Source organism: Tachypleus tridentatus, chromosome 8 (assembly GCF_004210375.1).
Source record: "Tachypleus tridentatus isolate NWPU-2018 chromosome 8, ASM421037v1, whole genome shotgun sequence".
NCBI lineage: Eukaryota > Metazoa > Arthropoda > Merostomata > Xiphosura > Limulidae > Tachypleus > Tachypleus tridentatus.
The window spans coordinates 75,409,099-75,432,101 of NC_134832.1; the positions used below are offsets into that span (position 1 = coordinate 75,409,099).

Sequence of the window (23,003 nt, forward strand, 5' to 3'; positions counted from 1 at the left end):
TTCTACTTCTTTGACTGATTTAAAATCACTACTTTGTATCACATCACAAAGAAACTATCTCAGTAAAAGACTGAAGATGAAAATGTTTCTCACATCCAAGTGATGCTACATCACCTTGCTGGGTTTCTTATCCACAAAATTATTTAAAAGATTTTCTTACAATATGTCGTGACTGTTGCAGTATACGCTTTTCTGTGCAAATGGTACAGATCATCTATATAAGCAGTAAAGCTTTCGTTGAAGCTTCTCTTTAGATCCTTCACCCTTCACTTCAACCAATTGATTTATTTATTTACATTATTTCAAGCCTCCAGCACAAATCAGTAATGGCTGTCTCGCATTCTCAGAATTGTTCTTCATTCAAATTCTTCCATACCAAGAAAAGGCATTGAACATACTTTTTCAGTTTCGAGTTATTCCAGTCAATTATCAGCCTGAAACATTTTAAGAAATGTTCTATGTTTACTTCTATTATATCTTTGAACGCGAGCAGTGTTTGTTTGTTTGTTTTGAATTTCGCACAAAGTTACTCGAGGGCTATTTGTGCTAGCCGTCCTTAATTTAGCAGTGTAAGACTAGAGGGAAGGCAGCTAGTCATCACGACTCACCGCCAACTCTTGGGCTACTCTTTTACCAACGAATAGTGGGATTGACCGTCACATTATAACGCTCCCACGGCTGAAAGAGCGAGCATGTTTGGCGCGACGGGGATGCGAACTCGCGACCCTCAGATTACGAGTCTCACGCCTTAACACGCTTGGCCATGCCGGGCCGCGAGCAAAGTGATCTCTCTTGCTTTGTTCATGCAGACCTGTGATCATGGTCGTAAACTCTCACTTCTAACTACCTAATATCTCCTGACCAAGATGTCCTACACAAGCACACAGTGTAGTAGAATGTTAACAGACAAAAATAGGATAAACCTAATTTTATAGTTATATGTATATATATATTAATTTTTTCATGTGTTATTATGTAGAGAAGATGCAAATTGCATTAATACTATCTTGTTCGCGTTGTATTTGAAGTATTGATTTGAGCTATTCCTATATTTACTTTCCCTTATTATTTTTGAAAAGTTTTCTTTATTTATAAACTACAATAATTTTCAATACGATATCATAGTTCTTATAAAATTACTAATGTAAAATGAGATACAAAGAAATATAATAACTACTCTTTTATAGGAGGTCAAAGTCATGGAATACAAAATAATCAATTTAAGAAAGACAAAATTAATATCGATTCATAAAAATATAAAAACAAACTCTTTAAAAATTATATTCTAAAGAACACCGTACATCACGCTTTAAATTCTATGGTTCATAATAGTTAACGTTAAAAAGAGATCCCTTCATAATGATTATATAATAATAAAAAATACAACAATACACACTTCTGTAAAGTCAAAAAAGAGAAAGATTTATGTTTAGTTTGTTTGCTTGTTTTTTGAATTTCGCACAAAGGTACTCGAGGGCTATCTGTGCTAGCCGTCCCTAATTTAGCAGTGTAAAACTAGAGGGAAGGCAGCTAGTCATCACCACCCACCTCCAACTCTTGGGCTACTCTTTTACCAACGAATAGTGGGATTGACCGTCACATTATAACGCTCCCACGGCTGAAAGAGCGAGCATGTTTGGCGCGACGGGGATGCAAACTCGTGACCCTCGGATTACGAGTCGCACGCCTTAACACGCTTGGCCATGCCGGGCCCATTATGTTTAGTACAAAGCTCAATATAAAACCACAATACAGAATGAAAACACCCTATGATGAGATTTTTCAAACTATAATACAATAAAATAATATATTAAACATCTCTAAATGACAAACAATGAATATCATATTTACACCACAAAGTATCTTGTCAAGAATTCCTTTAAACAATTTTTCAATCAATAGAAATACAAAAGAAAATGAAACTACATACAAATTTAAAAGCTTATACGTAGTTTGTACATTCCGAACAATACTATTACATACGAACACATAGTCGCACGTAAACAAAACTGAAGACCTATTGTAATAACGCAAAAGATTTTCGTAAAGAAAAGTCACAACATAATGTATTTTTTCATTATAAAAGTATGGGTAGATCAAGCTGTAGAATGAATAAGTATAAAACTTCTAGCGAGCCTGGTCGAAGACAAGATATTTAGAATGGTCAATAATTTGATTTTAGATAGAAAAAAATGGAGAATACTTGATAAACTTGGATTCTGAGTCATCAGAAGCTTAACTTGGAGCAGGGGCGTAGATTTTTTACACCCAATGGAGGGGATTATTTTTGCAACCACTTATGTGGACTGTTCAATTTACAAATTGGTAATCTCTGATTACGTGAACCTAAAAGCTGTAAACATGCAGTTACAGAGTAATCTTGTTGCCATGATACTTGCATGTATACTTCGCTCTACTGACTGATACTTACGAACTATCGCTTGGATCGAAAAGCTTAGAAGCACGCCTGTATTAAAGATGTACATTTCAGCTACTGAAAAAGCCCACATCTAATCTAATTATGTAATTCGATTGGTAAGAACACGAGAATCACAAGAACAAACACACAATTTGTTGGCCTGTGATGCAACAAAACAATTTAACAGACCAAACTGTAGGGGGATGATTGTATGCACCATACCCCCCACATAAAATGAAGGGGGATGTATCCCCCATCCCCCCAGGATCTACGCCCCTAACTAGAAGTACAGGTTGGAATATGGTTATATTTGCATATATATATTCCTGTGCATGTAAACATTCTGGTTCATCAAGTTTCGTGTGGGTTTCTCACTCTTTCCTCATGAATATTTTAGTTTGATCCGATGAAAAGCATTCTTCATAAACACTGAAGCAACAACAACAACAAAGCTGTGTGTGACTGTGTCTTCTCTAAATGTACTTTCAGTTCAATAGTTGCGTTTAGCTCTTCGATGAAAACTTCTTTACCTGCTGAATATTTTAATGTGAAAACTGAAAGTATATTTCATTGGCATTAATTTATATCAGATAAAGGAAAGTCTACTTTTCGAAAGCGCTCGGTTCATTGGATTCCTTTTGTAATGAAAATAATGGATACATTATATCTTCCTATGAAACTTCACCTGTCAGTGATCAAAGTTTTCCTCCTCGATATATTAAACATTGAACATCCAGATAAACTCTTTACTTGATTCATTTATTGCCTAATAGTTGTATTCTCTCTGAAATTATATATGCACTAAGCATTAAAATGGTTTTGTGTAATACATAAGTATGTGTGAAACACTGCACATATATAACCATGTATGTGTAATGTCACATACAGGTATATCAACATTACTTGTTACATATACTTTTAATAATCGTTTTTACTTAAAATTGGGTCACATTTTGTTATCCTTAAAATGTTCACAACCACTGGTTAAAGACTTTTCTAGACCAATTTTGAAGTGACAGTTTTATCAATCGTTCTAAAATTTAATTAAAACTAGCTGCTTTTATGGTACAGACATGTACCAAATTTGTAAAGACTTGATCGTGGTGACGAAGCACACTTCACAACTCAGAGCATAAAAATAATTAATGTTTGAAATTGGTCCCTTTGTGGATTTCGTCATGTGCTCTAAGCCATGGCGTCAATTTCTCTGCTAACAAATCAACGATGGATTGTCCTCTCATATTCACTAATGAATAATATTTTTCTTATCTGGTGAAGCAATCAGTAACGAAAAACATGAACTACATTGCACTTATATACACACACACATACACAGTTCAATATTTGCATCATTACCCTATGTAAGAATGTAATGCAATCAGAGAATTCACATTTGAGCACTAGAACAATGTTTTCCAAAGTGGGTGGAGTGAAACCTTTTTGGGGCCATTGAAAAATAGGCTGAAACAAAGATGCTGAATTAACCCTTAAACAGCGGGAATGTTGTAAGTATCAGTATCAGTATCAGTTGATGCTGGCCGTCCTTTAAGAGTTAATTTAACTTTAATTAAGCAATAAGCCTATAGAAATTATGTTAAATTAATTATATGATACAGCATCTATTTACTACTGCACAACTTTCCAGTCACCATGTTAAAATTATAGGTTCGGGGAACTCAAATCATTTTATTCACATCAAGAGAGCCCCAGAATGTAAACGTTTGGGAATCGCTGCACTAGAACATGAAAATGTAACATCTTGATGGTCTTTATTTAATATTATGCCATATCTTAGTTGTCTCTTGTCTATGAACTGTAGCACAAATAGAAAACTTCATCTCAGTGGTTTATGATAATGACAGAGCATATCTACCTACGCTCATAAGAGTTTATAGAAGTGTTCCAGCTTATGTACATCTGTGCTACTTTCCGATCTGTGGTGGTCTTGCTTCACTTTGCTACATCGCAAGTAACACATAGTATCCATTCTTATTGGAAATAGAGTAGTAGAAAATATAATAAGCTTAAAACTAATATCTTATGATAAATACAATTAATTATACTCATGCTTCGCTAGCTTAGAAAAGACGTTCACGCCATAACAACTGTTGCTATAGCAAATGGTTTTCCGATGATTCTTGTTTCGGTTGTTTTCCGGCCAGCATGATAAGCTCAGTGTTAAGTGAATCTCTTTGTCTGCAATGGATATGACAGACGAATGGTGGCTGAAGTATTATTATACACCCTACTTCTTTTTGTAAATCCTAACAAATAAGGGAATGAATAAAGAAAGGAATGTTAACAAGTAAAATAAGCCTAAAAGTAACGTCTTATGATAAATATAATTAATCTTAAAGCTTTTCTTGGACTCTAATAGTGTATTTTAAAATCATATTTCCTTACAGTATGTTTTTATATCTTATTTAAAATGCTTCTTTTCACCGTAAAGCTGTCATAGTTATTCTAGGCCTCTGTTAAGATGCGTTGTGTTATCACTTTGACTTAATTTTGAAAAAGTAACTGTTTGTTAACACTTACAATACAAATATATATTATATGACATACGCCCTCCAGTGGCACAGCAGTATGCCTGCGGACTTACACCACTAAAATCGGGTTTAGATACCCATGGTGGGCAAAGCACAGATCGTAGCTTTGTGGTTAATTCTAAACAAACCAAATTGTAATGTATTTTCACTGACAAAATTATCAGAGTTTTTAAAATATAGAAAATGGAAATTAGTTGAATAAAACATATTTTCATGAACTAAAAGATTCTAGTTTCCTGCAAAGAGATGCATTTTAGTACGTAAAAGATAGATATCAAAATATACAGTTAATTATCTCAACACTGAGTGATTTAAACAAAATTCAGCGTGTTAACTACCACACGAGGTTTATATAAAACAGTGAAATAAACTCTGATCAAGAAGTAATTGAATTTGTTTCTCAAAAATAATATAGTCTCATCATTATTAAAATAGTTTTATTCCTTTCGAAGTGATAATTCTCAAACGATATTTTTTTTGACACAAACCATAATTACACTAGATTGTAAGATTCAAGGGCTGAATCAAAGAAACTAAAAACACTGTAAAAAGCATGAATATTTGTGGTGGGCAGAGCATAGATGTAGTATTAAACTTTTCTGAGATGCAAAAAAGATACGTTTTTGTTGACAATAACAAACTAAATTAAAAGAAAATCCCTGTAAGTTTTACGGTCACTTTAAAGTGATTTTTCTAACCTATATATGTCAGCTAAAGAATACTTCCCTTGTTCTTCCTTTATACTTCCTTACTCAATGAAATGTTTCTCGCTTCCAGATCACCTGTATTTATTTTAATTACCTTGAAAACACCTGAAATTTGGTCAAAATAACTAGGGACATCAAATTATTTACAAAATGGCTAATTATAAGTACAAGTCACGTTATTGTGTTTCTTGCGGGGATTAAATACTGGTTTATGTAAAGCAACAACAATAACATCAAAACATTTTTTGATTTAGCAGTGAAGATTGTCTTTAGGTCCATTTCCTGCAAAGGAAAATGTGGTCTAGCCTGTTTGTGCATGATTAAGGAGTCGTGTGCCAGGAATGTGCGTCTGAGTATTTCAGGCTCGCGTTGGTTCTTAAACAAAATAGGTCTGCACTTTATGGCCATGAGTGCAATATAAGAGTGATTGTTAAGCTATATTATTCGATCAGGCTAGCGTAGTTCAAGAGTAAGTAGTGAGTGCTGTATTTTGTTTGTTTGTTTGTTTTTGAATTTCGCACAAAGCTACTCGAGGGCTATCTGTGCTATCCGTCCCTAATTTAGCAGTGTAAGACTAGAGGGAAGGCAGCTAGTCATCACCACCCACCGCCAACTCTTGGGCTACTCTTTTACCAACGAATAATGGGATTGACCGTCACATTATACACCCCCACGGCTGGGAGGGCGAGCATGTTTAGCGTGACGCGGGCGCGAACCCGCGACCCTCGGATTACGAGTCGCACGCCTTACGCACTTGGCCATGCCAGGCCTAAGTGCTGTATACCCAGTGCTTTCCTTCTAGTCTACCACTTCAAAATTAGGGACGGCTGTGTAAGATAGCCAGTCTTTGTGTAGCGAACTCTAAAACAAAAGCTAAATTCGCTGTACTCGCTAGTTGGTATTTTTTACAATTTAAGTCAAAACCGTATCTAAGAGACTACAGATACGGATAATGTGTACAAAAATGTTAGTGAGACGGTCAATACTCATAAAGATATTGATTAATCCTGTTCCTATAGAACTGTCGTGGCATCATAGTTGCACAATCATTATTACAGAAAATAGAGCTTTAATGAAGCTTTATGCTTTTAATCGTGTAAAATGATATCAAAAAAGTAAACGAAATTATAACAACTGTCATCTGCTACCTAGGATAGTATATAATAACCGGCAAGTTTAATACGAAAATGTCTGGTTACATGTCAACAACTGTTTTTAAGAATAGCGCAAAATTCTGTGGTTTTATAGTCAACTATCCACCTATCCGAATCTCGGTCTTGAAGGGGTGAGAATGTCAGGTTCAAGTTAACCTCTTAGCTGTTGTTGTGTGGTGTTCGATAGTTGTGGTGTGTTAAGCTGGTTGGAATGTCGTTCAGTTACTGTTACTACTTCCCTTGTATTTTTCATGAAGTTATGTTAGCTGCTTAGTTGTGTTCTGTAATATTTGTGGAATCAGAAGTAATTGTATGATCTGTAGTAGTAAAGGTGTATGTGTTCAATAGCTATTTTAATAATTAGTGTGATGCTGTCATCTTGGTTTTAGGGGCTTTTGTATTGAGCTAGGAATTCGTAAAATATAATTTTGGCTGCTTTTGTTCTTTTACTTATTATTTAATTTTGTTGTATTTTTGCGTTTGTGTGTTTTTCGCTTGTTTTGATGTGTCTTGAATTAGGGTGTGTGTTCGTGCGTGTAGCAGATTATTGATTTGTGTTAATAATATTTTCAGGTTTGGGTATTGATATCAAGGGTGTTCTTCACTGTGTTATCTTGCTTCTTGGTTCTATGCATGTGTGTCATGTGTGTTAATATTATTTTTCTATGTTTATTATGCGTGTTTTAATGTTCTTGTATTTTTAGCACCACGTACATTTTGCTATTAACAATTACAGCAGTGTCGTGTTCTCACGAGGACAGTTTGTGTTTCTGTGTTCTTCTTCCATATACTTACGTCCTTTAAGGTAGTGAGAACGGAACTTTAATTCACACTAGACTTATCTTTGGCTTAGCTTTTTCTCACTATAATGATTCTGTTTTGTTTTTATATCCGCGCAAAGCTACATGAGGATTATCTGCTATCTCCGTCTCTAATTTAGCAGTGATGGACGAGATGGGAGGCAGCTAGTCAACATCATTCATCGCTAACTCTTGGACTATTGTTGGGTCGACAGTCAAATTATAAAATGCCCACAATTGAAAGAGAGAGCATGTTCAGCGACGTGGATTCGAATTTGCGACCCAAAAATTCCAAGTCGAGTGCTACTACCACCAGGCAATGACAGTCCCACTAAATCACAGGAAATAAGAAGGTTCCATAAGAAAAATTTGGGTTATAACACCAATCATATTCTTTACGTGAGGCGTGTGTTTTTGAATATTGGTTTTGAGTAAAAACTAGAGAGAGGAACAACAATTCAGTAATATTACCTGTTCTGATGGTCAAGGCCGTTTAGCTTGCAAATTGCATGTCACGGATTTGAATCCCTTCATTAAATATATTCGCCCTTCAGCTGTGAGTGCGCGTTGTTGTGACGGTCAATCCCACTATTCATTGGGAAAGAGCTGCCCAAGAGTTGGCGGTAAGTAACAGCATTCCTTCTAATCTATCACTTTAAACCATGGACGACTAGCTTTTCACGAAATTTAACAAAATTACTGCAAAGTTAAAAGTTTTGAAAATCGCTTATGTATATATATATATATATATATATTAGAGTACCAGTACTTAGAAAGTCACAATGAACAATACACCATTTAAACTAGAAAACCTTAACAAACACGACAAATGTAACATACGTGTATGTTAACTAAAACCAGTAGAGACTGTTTTGAAAAGGTTGATGGAATTTTAGCTTCATACGTAGGTGTGGTATTGTACAGCCTAAATTTATCGAAACTATTAAAATTACGATTTGATGGAGAATTACAGCTATAAAATTATGTAAAGTGTGTAAAGAAAATAATTCCTTTAAGCCATAAGTATGGTCGAAAAACATTTGTAATATTTATTGCAGTTTAAGTAAAATCAGAACCATTTATAGGTGTACTGTTCAGGTATGCTGCCTGAAAATTGTAAGTTTTGTTTTGACCACCAGACAGCTAATATTTATTTTTCAAGAAAATACATTCTTTCTAAAAATGAAAACATAATTGTTGTTTGTTATTAAGCAGAAAGCTACACAAAGGACTATTTGTGTTTTGCCCGCCATGGGTATCGAAACCCGGTTTCTTGCAATATAAGTCCGAACTTTGAAAGCGAAAACATAAAGTGCCCTAGTAACTTGTAGTTCAGATTTAAAGCTAGTGATACAAGCCAACTGAAAGAAGAGTTATTTTTCTGGGTTATCTTGTCATATTAAATTCCACGGTGTCACGCACACAAAAAAAAATGCGTTTGTTATAGATTATTAAACATAAATTTCGCGAGCTACGGGAATCGGTGCTATAATGCAACAAATAATTTAAACAAATGTCATTACAGAAATATTACTGCGTTCACCATGTTAAAATATCTTATAAAATGAATATTTTAACTTTAGTGTATTTTCAGACAAAAAGTTATGTTTTACAAAAAAAAACTTCTTACAGCTACCCAATAAACAGAAAACACTAACTTATTAGAGTATAATACGGTTAATACCTCTGTATGTTTTATTAATGGAGCTGTTGCTAATTATAAATATTAATATAGGGGTTATTTGTATTCTAATGACTAAACATATATTTTACTTCATGAGTTAAATGATAAAGTGAGGCAGACACCAACCTTATGTTATCATTCATTACTACTGTCTAGTAATTTCAAGTTTTTCTACTATTATAAATCCCAAATGAAAGTACAAAACTATTTCTAAAACAATAGCCTTACTGTATCTTATTGATGTCAGTATGTTTTATGTTGATTTCAAAAGAAGCTCCCTATGAGCGAAAAATGTTATAGGTATCAGACGAAACAAGGAACTTGTTTTATACGTTTAGCGTTAAGCTTACGGACTTTCAAAGCTAAAATCTGGGGCTCGATTCATACACTCTTGATGAACAGAGTGCAGATATCTGTTTGTGATAACATAACAACAAATTAAACAAACAGTTGTGTCTTAAAGTAATGATGACATGTAAATTAATTTGCAATTGAAAATGTTTCTTCTTGCTTTATTTGTATTTCGATTTTCGTTATTTTAAGTTATAAGTTCTTTGTATAAGTTCTTTGACTTAGAAACGAAACTTTCAAAATTTAGAACAAAATCATGAAATTTTCAATGATTTCTTTATTTAATATATTCAGAAACGTACTTCTTATATTCAGACTTCACTTTTAATAGTAATGTTTCTGTAATACTTAAAATAAGCCAGGGGTAGATAAATGGTTAGTGTGCAAAGCTGCATGTAGAAACCTTCAAGGTTTGTGACGCGAAGCCGCAGAGAACGTGTCGAATTTTTAGCTGTGAGTGCTTAATAAGATTGAGAGTCAATCTTGTTGTTCAGTTCAAAGACATACAAAACTCTTGTGCCAACGTATGTTGTCATTGGATGTCTTCTCTTGGGTCACTAATTCAAGATTAAGGACGACTTTGGTTGAAACGTTTCAGCTCTTATGGCGAGTAAGGTACCGTTCAGATTGAAAATAACAGGTTGTATTTCATATACTTTTAAAGCACACCTTACTTACTGCAAGACATAGATTATATTGGTATTTTATGTTCACAAAAGTACATCTTTTCTCTTGTATAAGACTCAGGTTCTATTGATGTTTTAAATTCACAAAGGCACTTTATTTTAGTGACTATTCTAGCATGTCTTAGTTGACCGTATGTATTATAACATTCCATGGATGAGGCATAAATAAAAAACACACTCTAACCTTGATTATTTCATGCATACATACAAACACTCATAAATTAATTTGAAAAACATAGAAATATATTAAGGAGCCTCGTGTGTGTGTGTGTGAGATTTGATAATAATGAAAACGTTTAACAAGAGGACATGTGCTTACAACTTTGCATGTAACAACCTCATTGTACTCTTCTCCGCATGCAACAACTGAACTTTATTAAATGTGCTACCTAAAATGGTAACAGTAAAATCACTGTTACGACTAACTAATACTAGACCAGCTCATAATAACTGAAGGCAACGGTTTGCATTTTGCTCTGAGGTGCTCATAAACATGATGCATTATAAACAAAAGTACAATTAGGATAGAGAATTTAAATATATTTAAGTGAAATTAATAAATTATTTAACGATTTCAACACGACTGAACATTAAGCATAAACATTGTAACGTAACTAGCCAGTCTGATCAGCACGATAGACACGATTCCTACGGCCTCGACTGCTTTATTCAATGTAGGATCACGTTCTGATGGCTTTGCAAGTATATCATGTCCAAGTTTTGTTAGTGTTTCACGTTATTTAATGTACACTATTTCTACATTAAAACTAAGTTCTGTGAGTAGAGTGTCGCTGAAGGATTCGTCTGCCTAGACTTTGTATCTTGTTTCACGATCTGTTAACACAAAACCACCTTTCGCAGTTTAGGAACATAGATACTCTATAAAAGTGATGGTCAATCCCGCTATTCTGTCGTCCGACAAGAACACGTCTAGAATTGGTGATGGGTGCTGTGGATTAGCTGCCTTTCCTCAAGTTTATCAGCTAAACAGTAGAGATTGTCATGCTCAGATAGCTATTGTATAGCTTTACACTAAATTCTTACAAAACAACAAAAATTGATTGTTAAGCAATTAACTCTGATTATTAACATGGTTATAGTATGTACTCCTAGTTTTCATTACTAACATTGTAAAGTCATCTCGAGAGTCATAAAAAATTAGCATTCAGGTTGTGTTTTCCACACATCGCGAAACATTAGAAAACAATCAAGACGGACGAAATCACCTTGACTACAAAACGTGTTTCATATCTTGAAAGGGCTGACCTCAGTAAAACCAAAGTTGTAGGTGGTGTAGGTCGACTCTCTCTATGTTTTGCACTATTGGAATAATTTTTTTTTATCCAATGAGATCAAAGTTTAATTTCTTATTTTAGTAATTTTCTTTATTTGAATGCATGCTTTACTAATGTAAGTAAAACGAAACTCAGTTCTACTTATTACGTACTTAAACTACCTGGACTTGTCTTAGCTATTTTGCTTCTCTAAGCAAAAGTTTAAGGTCCTTTTCCTGGCGAAGTCCCTGAACCGTTAATATCGGTAACTATAGACATAACCTTCACTAAACCAGGTGCCGCCCTTTCTATTAAGCTTTTACTTTAGCATTACGTTTTGTAATCAATGTGATTCTGTCCCTCTTGGTGTCTGACTTTCAAAGTGAAGCCCGTGTGTCTAAAAGACTATAATTTCTTTATTAATCTAGATTTTTTTAGAACTGAGAAATCGCAAAACTGGATCACGTATGTTTGGGGTTATTTATTCTGCTTGTAATAACCATAAAGATACGCCACACTCAGGGTGATGTACCGTACAAACATCCTTGGCTGACTGATATCAGTGAGAGTAACATTTAATATTGAATTAGTACATGACCTAGACCAGATTTGCTATCTTAAGTTAGAACCGTTGAAATATTTTTATACTGTTTACTGTATTAAAATACTTATAGTACTGGAGAGTGGGATACGTTACAGCATATTACGTAGATATATCTCTAATGTATTAGGAATTTCTACTGCATTTTCGACATATTTTACAACTAGATCAAATTTGTCCAGGTGTTTATTGATTATCATTTAATTCAAATGAAAACATATAACTAGAAATAATGATAAAAGTAAAATAAGTTAAAAATATATTACAACGAAATTTCTTCCAATGATTATAGCTAATTTCTTATTTTTTAATATTACATTTTTATTTTCAAGTATAAACCTGACATCTGAATTTTTATTTTTGTAATAACACATATATGGGTTTTTATGTAATTTGATGTAAGTAATAATTACTCTTAAAATGTTGTATTACCAAGCTCTAATGATAAACTAATTTTCCCACTGGACATTTAGTTTCAAGTTGAGACAAAAAATATTCAGTAATTGTCGAGTAAAGTTTGGGAATAAACAATCTTTATTAGTAAAAATTATCAGTTCTTACAGACTTTTCTGTAACAATAATATAACTTTTACATTAGGAAAGGAAATTTATGAGTGATGATAAAAGGTTTAATATACCTGATTTAACTTATCATCACAGAAAGGTGGACGAACATAGACGATTAAAGTAGATCTAAGACAGAGAAAGACTGTATAATCCGTATTACACTTAATCTATGTCGAAAAGCGATGTTACAATTAAACTGTAGTGTAAAGAAAGCTCAAGCTTACTGGCTATTGTACATGTTCTTTAACACATCAATTTAAATCACTAGATTAAAAATGTCAAAATTTCTACATTTTTGTAACTTGAAAATGATGTCACTTCTTTCATTAAAATCTGGCATACATGTACAACTTCTAAATTTGCCTTAACCAGCTAATATAGTTTCGTACAGTTTATTAGAAACACTAGGAAATGAGTTGGGAATATGAAAGTTAGTTTAGAGAATTCTAATATAACATCCTGTTACAATATATATAACAGCGTAAGTACAACATCAACTATAAGATGCTACTGAAGATAATTTCTTTATGCACTCTATTTCATTAGATCAAAATAATACAACTTTCACCGCCTTTATATTTAGAAAGTACTAAATACTACAAAAAATATTATTAGAATCTTTAGGGGGAGAGAGATTTTATAAGTAACTTTTCGTACCGACTTAAATTCACTTAAATCTTGAAAAGTTATGTCGTGTAGTTATGTAAGACAAAAACATTATTTCGACCCCTATAGCTCAATGAGTTAAAGAAAATAAATAATTATTTTGTAGAAGAAACTGTAAAATTATCCTATAAAAACATGTTTGAAAAACAATGGAAATCGTAATGCAATATATATTTTTAAACAACTTTAATAAGTTTTTTTATCTAAAACCTCTCTACGTTTGGCTTTTTTGTTTTCATATTCATTTATATAAGTTAACAAATAAACGGTTAATTACACTTGTATATTTTAATGAAAAAGAAAGTAATGATAAAAATCCACATTAAATCACTGGGGAATTTAACTTGTTTTAAAATTCCAAGACTGTAAAATAGGGAGTGGCAGTCACCATTTCCTAGAACGATTTACATGTATCAACATAGCTATGTGTTACTGAACGCGTAAGCCCTGGTACCAGGAATGATATGTTTGAAACACACACACACGTATTTTTGTATCGATTTAAACTTTCACTCTACAGTAAGTACGCTGCTGCCATAGATAGAGTTATGACACAAGGAATACATTATAAGTCTTTTCAAGGAAAGACCTTTGTAGAATGAAACAGTAAAGATGTACGAAACCGAGTTCAAACCTGTTTTAGGGAAAACTTAGTGTACAGTAGCGACAAGAACGTCAGAAGGTAAAATTACCTATCAGTATCTAACAACATGCAACACTATCACTACCATTGTCTAAATCAACAGACTGGTCTATCACTATATCTACACCTAGAAAGTTGCACAGATCCTAATCATTTATGCACCTGGCCAGTTACTAAGAGCTTGTCCATGTAAAGAAGCATAAGTCACGAGTTCACAAGTTTCTTTTCACCTATTGGCATTAGAAAGACAAACTACAGAAAACTGTAGGAATAATATCTTGCATGAAAGAAATTGAAAATTGTTGCAAACCTATGCAAGACCTCTGAGTACTTGATTTTCTACTGTGACAAGAAAGGGGTAATGTGTTAGCAATCTCACAAAGTAAGAAAGACTTTCAAACATGGTACGTAGCATGTAAAGAGATTTTTTGTCGGTTTTTATGGTTGCCACAGATTTCATGTATAAGGGAAAATAAAACTTTACAAAGGGTTCAGAGAAGCAAAGGTGAAATGAAGATACTATTTAACGTTATAATTAAGTGATATAAAATTCATGTATTCTTTGGTTACTTTAGGATGAAGCAGCAAGTCACGTGTTTAAGTTCATAACACTGTTACTACGAACCATGTTATATCCTTCTTCGATATAACAATGAAGTCACCTAACTACACACTCATAGACGTCTGTGTATTAGATCTTGGGAGCTGACATCTATGTACATGAAGAGTATACAGAAAGTATTTCAAAATTAATAGTTTAAGAAGAAGATTGCACACCTTCGCCTTAGTTCGCTACAAATGAAATTTCGATGTCATAATGTATTCTCAATAATGTATTCTCAACTGATTCAAAGAGTTTTAAAAATGAGCGAAAGACATCGTCGACAGCAGTATGCTACACACAAGATGTGCAGTTTAGTATTCTTCTTATTTGAAAACCCGTAGTATACGACGAGTAAAAAAAATACCAATCTAATTGTGATGTAATTTTAGAATAAGCTGTCAATAATCACAGTCACTAACGCAATTCCAAGGTGATAATTCTTTACTGGTTATATGTTTCACAAAGACATAAATGGTTAACAAAAAACATTCTTTACTCAACAAAAGGAACTCGATAATGCATCACAAGTGAGCTAAAATTACTTTAATACTTAAACTATAAACGTAAAGATTAATAATAAATTTAATTATTACAATCAATTTAATAACATGTCTTGAAACACGAGTATCTAAACGACGATACATATAAGTTATAACATCATTGTTTTACTTTCCTTACGTATCAGTTTAAGACTTTAAGTACTTCTTGTCAGTTTGTTACACGGGATGGAGTTAATTTATGAGTCACTTTCTAATTTTGATCTTTAAACATGAGTTAAATTTTATCAGATGTCATTGATAACTAAAACATAGAGTTAGAGTTATTACTCAATGATTCAATATTACGTGTTGGTTGTAATTAAGCACAAAGTTATACAATGGGCTAATTTTGCTCTGCCCATCAGAGTTGTCGAAACTCGGTTTATAGCGTTGTAACTTCACATACTACTGATGGACATTACGTGACAGACATACATGTACCAAAATGAAGTACTAAATAAATTATTTGAAATTTTAAAAAAGTTAAATAATATACGTTTGTGAAAACAGGAAATTATAATGAAACTTTGTAGAATGGACGGCAACTGCCTGTTGTGGAGACACAAGTGTAGAGGACGACGTTTCATGTTTTACGTATTGAAATACAGAGTAATTCATAGCCATTCAGAACTTTCATATATTCTATACAGAAAACATATTAAAGAATGTTATTGTATTTTTCGTGTGTTGTTTTCATGCTTATTTTCTTCCATTTAATAGGCATGTTTGGTAGCCATTATTCAAAGCAATTCTTATTGATTGAGACGATACTTATAGTTTCGAACAATTAGCGTAAAAATTACTAATGATCATGAAATTAGCTTCATTCTAGTGTTGATATATTACATGTAGTATTTTATAAAGTAAGAACATTTAAAGAGCATTCATATATTTTTTCTGATTTAAAATCAAATTAGATTGTATATACGCATTCATTTTATTTTGAATATTCTTAAAGCAGGTGACCATATGCTTGCAAAGATGATAGAAGAATATACAAGAACCACATGATAATCAAAACTGCAAATGTACTCCACGCCATAGTGGATGGTCCACCCAATTCTCCTTTTCCAAAAACACGTGCGAATCTTCTGATCATGAGGATTGTGATACAGATGAATGAAGCTGCGGAGTACAAACCTACGCTGAAAGTCAGAGATCCGGTAGAAACTGTAAACTGGACATCCTGAAAAGTATGATTGAGTCGTATTGTAGTAACTTTTTAGTCACCATTTCTAAACTATTAAAGATTGATAATCTGCTTAGCCGAAACAAAAATATTGTCGTATGTAAGTATGATGACTTGAATAGTATTAATATTAGTAGCAGGAGAAAATACATTTTTATTTGTAAACCAGAAGACTGTAAAGAGAAAACATAGAAATCCGCAGTAGTTTACAACATATATATATCTATATGCTAAAACCTTTGTGACTAAAAAGTGTCATATTAGTGTGCATGTTGATATAAAGGGTTAAGAGACAAAGTACTTAATCTTCACCAAAATTGGTATGAAAGTTTATTCGGTTCATGGGAAGATAGATACACATACATTTTCTGTTTTGGGTTTTTATAGACGTTTTTGTACGTTTTACTACTACCTAAGTTTCTGTGGACAGATCACCAGTTTTGGTATAGAGATTCACTAGGTCCATGGGAAGATACAAAAAAAAATATGTGGATTTACATTTTGTGTTTTGCATTTTTTATGGGCTTGTTTACAATTACATAAAGAGAAAGAATGAACTTTTCATGTTCTAAGATAACCTTTTATTAATTATGAACTTACATAACTTCCGTCTAGAGAATGGATACTCCAGCTAATATATATCTATATTAAAGTGAAAATAAATACATTTTAATGAAGTTAAATAGTAAAATAAGTAAAATCAAAAGGAAGGACTGCGTTAACAACAGCAAACCTAAACCACTGACTAATTATATTAGTTTGTTATAACTCAAAAACAAGCCGAAGCAAAAACTTAAACAAAAACACTGCTTGTACCATGGTTTTTGTTTTCAGTGATGCAACATTTTTTGTTTAATTTGTTTTTGTTTCGGCTTGTTCTTGAGGTATAAAAAACTAATATTATATACATATACAGATGTATAGTAATTATTATCAAGGAAAATGTTTTGGCCTGAAGTTAAAAGATGGCGGCTTGCTATCGATGTACAATAGTAATAAAAATGGTAAAAAGAAACATTTCATATACACGATCATCTCCGTAAAAAGAGTTTGTCGCGTCTTTCTTTTGGCAAGAAATATTTGACAAATTTTGGTTAGCCTTTCTGTCTAGTCCAGCTTATAATAGAGCCCTCATCTAGTATTTCAGGTAGTATTGGCCGTTTATTGCACATTATTTTCTTTAGATAGATTTTAGGGTCTGTTTGTCCTGTAAATATTTTAGTACGAGATAACCCAAAGTGTATATATATATATTCTGTTTTCATTGTAGTGAATGTTTCTAATACGAATGTTTTCTATCACGTAAAACTTCATTCATTTCACAGCTTTTGAAAAAAAGGGGGGGGGTTGTAATCTGTTGATTGAAATACTACATATGTTCAGCAATCAATAGTTAATGTATATAGAACCAGATTGAAATGTAGTGTGTATGTGACATGTGGTACATTTATGCTTTTATATATGGCAGGACCCTTATTCTTACTTCTCTGTTTATTGCTTAAGGACTCCTAAGGCTAAAATTCGTATATTTGTTTCTCACGGTGGACACAACATAGATAGCCTACTGTATATATCTGCACTTAACAACAAACAACAAACGATCTTAATTATATCACTGTCGTCATGGTATTATTACATAAACGTTTGGAATTCTTGTGAGAAATGTCTAGAATTATCTTAAAAAAACGGCATCAGTGACCAGCTTTTTGAATAGTGACTGTTCATGGTCTCTTAAATAGTCAGTAACATTTCTTTACAATATATTAGTACGAAATTATCTTTCACACTAGTTTATAATGGATGATCCTGTAGTTACAGTAACGAACTCTTCTTGGTGGATAGTTCTGTTTTGTGGAAAAATGTGTTAATGATGCAAATACAATTTCATTCTCATTCTTATTTATATCAAGTTTGTTAATAAATTCTTCAATAACTTATGGACGAAGAGATTAATATGATATTCATCTTACACAGATAAATAAAAACTACGTGTTACCTACCTTAATAATTTAGTAAGTAACAGCAGTAACCTCGACAGGTAATATAGCCTCGTGAAAATTAGGAGGAATAATTAGTCTTACCGTACATATCCAATAATCCTCAGCGGTTTAAAACACTAGTAAAACATGGAAGGAATTACTAGTCTTACTTTTAATGTGCAGAGGGCAAGAGTGATTCGTCATGACACATAATATAGTCTAGTGAGAGTTAGGAGGAATAATTAGTCTTACCTTTGATGTCCAGTAAGCAGCAGCAATCAGCCACGGCAGACCCAGACCGAGGAAAACGTTGACAGAATTGCTACCCGTGACGTTTCCAATAGCATTATCCGCATACTTTTCTTGTTTGGCCGCCGTGCGAGAGGCGAAGAGGTCTGGCAGAGACGTCCCTAAGGCTACAAAAGTAATAGCTGTCACGGTATCTTTCAGTCCCACCAAACAGCCAAAAATGCTAGCAAGGTCACCCACGATAGCTGTAAGAACACCTATTACTCCAAGGGACACAAAAAATGTCAGCCAACCTCCAAGGAAGCCAGTTGGAGGAACTAAAGCAAAGAAAACCTGGAACAATAGAGGAAGCATAAGAAAACGAAATATCACGGGAAACAAAATTTATCAAGTAATTTGAGATTTGTTAGATCAGTTTGCAAGTATACATTTAAAGGAAAAGAATGTCAATGTCTTTGAGTTCAAGTAAACATAAATAATGTTGTTGTTATTCTTTGAGGAAAACAAATCAACCATCAAATGTTAACTTTTTGAAAGAGAAACATAACTGTTTCGGTAAGTGGCAAGTACGTGAAGAAACAGGAGATTTAAGTTTGATTTTCAAAATGTAAATTATTTTAGTTACTAGATTGTTCGTATTACATTATTTCTTTATGTTCTACACTTAAAATCCTGTCCACTCCTTTTTAGAAAAATTATCTAACGTTCATCATACAATAAATATTATACATGTGTAATCGCAGCACATTCATTAAATTTTGTTAGTAATTAAATATGTTTACATTTTCTAAATAGTGCAATGTTGATTGGTGTATGGTGCATGTAATTATCAATATAGTGCATTACAGAAAAAACAACATGCACCTAGTTAAGGCTTAAAGACGAACTGTTGCGCAAATAAAAGAAATTTTTGTTGGAGATCACGGTGGTTTAGTTTATTAGTAGCTTATAGTTAAGGCACTAGAATCACCTTGTGTAGGTCGTAGGTTCGAATCCCTTCAACATATATGCTCACCGTAACATTATAATGCCCAGTCCAACTCTTCGTTGGTAAAGAAACTTCCAAGAGCTGTTAGTGGATGGTGTTGATTAGCTGCTTTCTCTACAGACTATCATTTCAAAATTAGGGACATATAGCGAAAATAACCCTCGAGTAGATTAGCGTGAAGCTCAGCAAACAAAGCTTTTATTATCAATTATAACAATCAATAAAAATGTCAGGTTATCTGAATGACCCACCTTAGTTCTAGACACTTAACGTAAAAGACTGAGATCTCTATGTGTATTAGACTGATCAGTGGTATCCACCTTAATGGGATTTACGGACTCAGAGAAACTCCTTTTTTCATATTTTGAGTACGTTCTAGTCGTATCTGTTTGTTCTTTGTGTTTTTCACACCTATAATATATTAAATACAACATTCTAACTTACGTTGGGAAATACTTTGGTGCTTTATACCCCCAGAAACTAAGCCTTCAAACTTCCATTTTGCTATGGGTTAGTGCTATTTACTTTGGAACAACTTCATACAACTTTACTTAGAAAAATATACCACTCTTAACACGACTTATTCAGTAACTTATTGAATTCGTTACATTCTATTTTTTGAGTTATTTTTGTACAACTTAAGAGTTCATTAAATCACCAAAATAAGTAAAGAATGGGGTAAGAATCATATGGATGTTTGGGATTTGAGACTCGTTGTTAACAAATTTCGTTTCTTCAGCAAAATACAGTTTTAACATTTTTCTCATTAACTTTTCTTCGTTTATGATATATTTATCATGGGTTTCACTTCATAAAAAAATCATAATGTTTACCTTCCAGCCAAAGGTTAAAAAATGTAAAACATAGTCAATACGAGTAGCATTTTCCAGATCGCCTCCATTAGCGTTTACGGCATCCTTGAGCTGACCAACCCAAGTCTCAGAGTGAAGTTTCAACGAGTCCACGTTAACGTTTGTCAGCACCATTAAGCGGTCCATGATGCTGTTGAAATCTGTAGGTGAAGAAATGTGCTAATTACATTGTCCTACAATTTTAATATTCATAAAAGTTGTTTTGATTTTAATAACGGATTTTCATAATTCAGCTTCGTATCACATAATTATATTTTACAAATCAGGAAGAAAACACACTCTTAGATCAAATTGACAACACATTTATCACAAATATAACAGACTATGTTTGGGTGATGTATACATCATAGCGACAAATATATAATCATGAAGAGAAAGAAATAATTTCAAAGTACACGCACAAACAAATACTATCCAGAAATGACACGTTGTGGCCTTAACTGTTTATATATTAGCGGTGTGTCTCTAGTGGATTCTAAAGCAATCGATGAGACTTTAACATCGCTATTGGTCTAGACTATTTGTATTTGCTATTGTATAGCAAATGGTTGTCAACATTCAGTGACCCAATTTCGACGAAATTCACTTAGGTAAAAGCACATATGATGTTTTGTGAAAAATCTGTAAAAGCGTTAACAGTGAGTAGTCTTGTCCAGCTGCCTTCCTTCTATCACTTCAAAATGATGGACGGGTATTGCACATAACCCTTCTTTAAATCAATTAAATAAACTATCAGAGATAACACTGAAAGCTCCGTTGTTGCACAAAGCACAATCAAATATACCAATTATAGAGCATCTGTAGTATAACTTTTGGTAGGTACATACTGAAGAAACAATATGTCATTTTATATATCGTTACCAAATCTTTTGTGCTTAGTATGTATCACATAATATTAGCTTTATTGGTAAGCTTCTTAAAAACGGATAGATAATGAGATTTTTTTTACGTTCTACTTAAAATACTTAAAATTCCGTTGCGTATGGGAAAGGAGATCAGTGTTAGAAAAACGACCTCTTAAATTTTATATATATTTTTTGTAATGAATCATTTATTACATTTTAAAAATTCATTTTCTGTCTCAGTATATTTTTACTGCAATTACACATTGCAATTCTCTCTGTTTTTGGAGTAAATACTTATTTCTAAATAATGCAAAAACACCGTATTTTATCCGGCATGGTCAGGTGCTTAAGGCACTCGAGTTATAATCTGATGGTCGCAGGTTCGAATCCTCGTCACATCAAACATGCATGCTCTTTTCAGCAGTAGGGGTGTTATAATGTTATGGCGGTGGTTGGTGATGACTAGTTGCCTTCTCTTTAGTCTTACATTGCTAAATTAAGGAAGGCGAGCGTAGATAGCTCTCGTGTAGCTTTGCGCGAAATTCAAAACAAACAAATAACCATCATATTTTATTTATGTTACATAAATAAAACTGGTTAAACAAAATATTTTATATTATAAATATATTTCTGGACTGCTCTCTTTATACATTATTACTTGGTATCACACAAAAAAACACAGATACATAATAATATTTTATTTGTTTGTTTCAGCCCAGGCTACACAACAGGCTATCTGCGCTCTATTCTCTACTCCCGGATTTAAGAATTGTAAGCCGTAAACTTACCATTGACCTACTGAGGGACTAATTTTTAGTGTAGGCATCAAGCTATGAGCTTCATCATGTAGACTTGTTTGACTTTAAAGATAACAGTGTATCTAAGTGTCTACCAGGATTCGACTTTGTCACAATATCGCTAGTTGACTGTTCTTGGTGTGTGTGTGAGTGTGAGAAGTAAAGGGTCCACTTGTAATTATCTTATTTTTCAAAATGTTAAATGGTTTTCATGTTCTAGCATTCTCTTGTGTTGTCCATTGATTCAATTGACGTCCATATATATATACATAGTGAGAGAGAGAGAGAAAGAGACTCCAAAAATTAAACCTTAAATAAGGATCTTGTTGTATTATACATTCTTTCTTTTATAAATAACACAATTTTTGTGTTTTCTTCAATGCACCAGAAGGTGCAATTGACATCAAAATTGAAATATTATCCCATGGTTAATGTAAGAAGTAATAATTCTAACACAAATACTGTAATATTTATTAATATTATTTTTAATACTAAAACTGTGGATTCGTCTAATGCTTATTTTTGTCACGCCCGTACTATTGAACATAAAGAAAAGTTTAATAACGCTATATATATTCAACAAATTCTATTATTGTAACTACTATTGACGTAATAATTCAATATAATTGACAGAATTATTGTTTAATAAGGAGTTTTGTTAACGTTTTTTGTATTCATTCGGTATTATAATAATCAAGAACCTACAGAGCTTCTAAAGATAAAATGAAACCAATGAGTTAGATAGCAATAGTATATATTATTAAATTTCTCATTTGTTTTGGTTAGTAGTATCACACATTTGCTTTTCAAGAAGGAATGTGATCTGTTTTTGTTTTTGTT

General features: G+C 32.9%; 1 protein-coding gene and 1 long non-coding RNA gene across 5 annotated transcripts in view; one reads left to right on the forward strand and one right to left on the reverse strand.

Moving 5' to 3' along the window:
- LOC143222702 (uncharacterized) overlaps nt 1-16,524 on the forward strand; it is a 48,850-nt gene extending 32,326 nt beyond the window's left edge. The window contains exon 2 of the long non-coding RNA XR_013012423.1: nt 16,203-16,524. This is a non-coding gene — a long non-coding RNA (uncharacterized LOC143222702). The remainder of the gene's footprint in view (nt 1-16,202) is intronic.
- Nucleotides 16,163-23,003, reverse strand: part of LOC143222700 (sodium/calcium exchanger 3-like) — a 42,316-nt gene continuing 35,475 nt past the window's right edge. For all 4 annotated transcript variants that reach the window (XM_076449559.1, XM_076449561.1, XM_076449562.1 and 1 more), the window contains exons 11-13: nt 20,483-20,661; nt 18,665-18,994; nt 16,163-16,430 (exon numbers count right to left, since the gene is read on the reverse strand). In XM_076449559.1, coding sequence (XP_076305674.1) covers nt 16,197-16,430; nt 18,665-18,994; nt 20,483-20,661 — 743 coding nt within the window. In that variant the 3' untranslated portion in view covers nt 16,163-16,196. The remainder of the gene's footprint in view (nt 16,431-18,664; nt 18,995-20,482; nt 20,662-23,003) is intronic.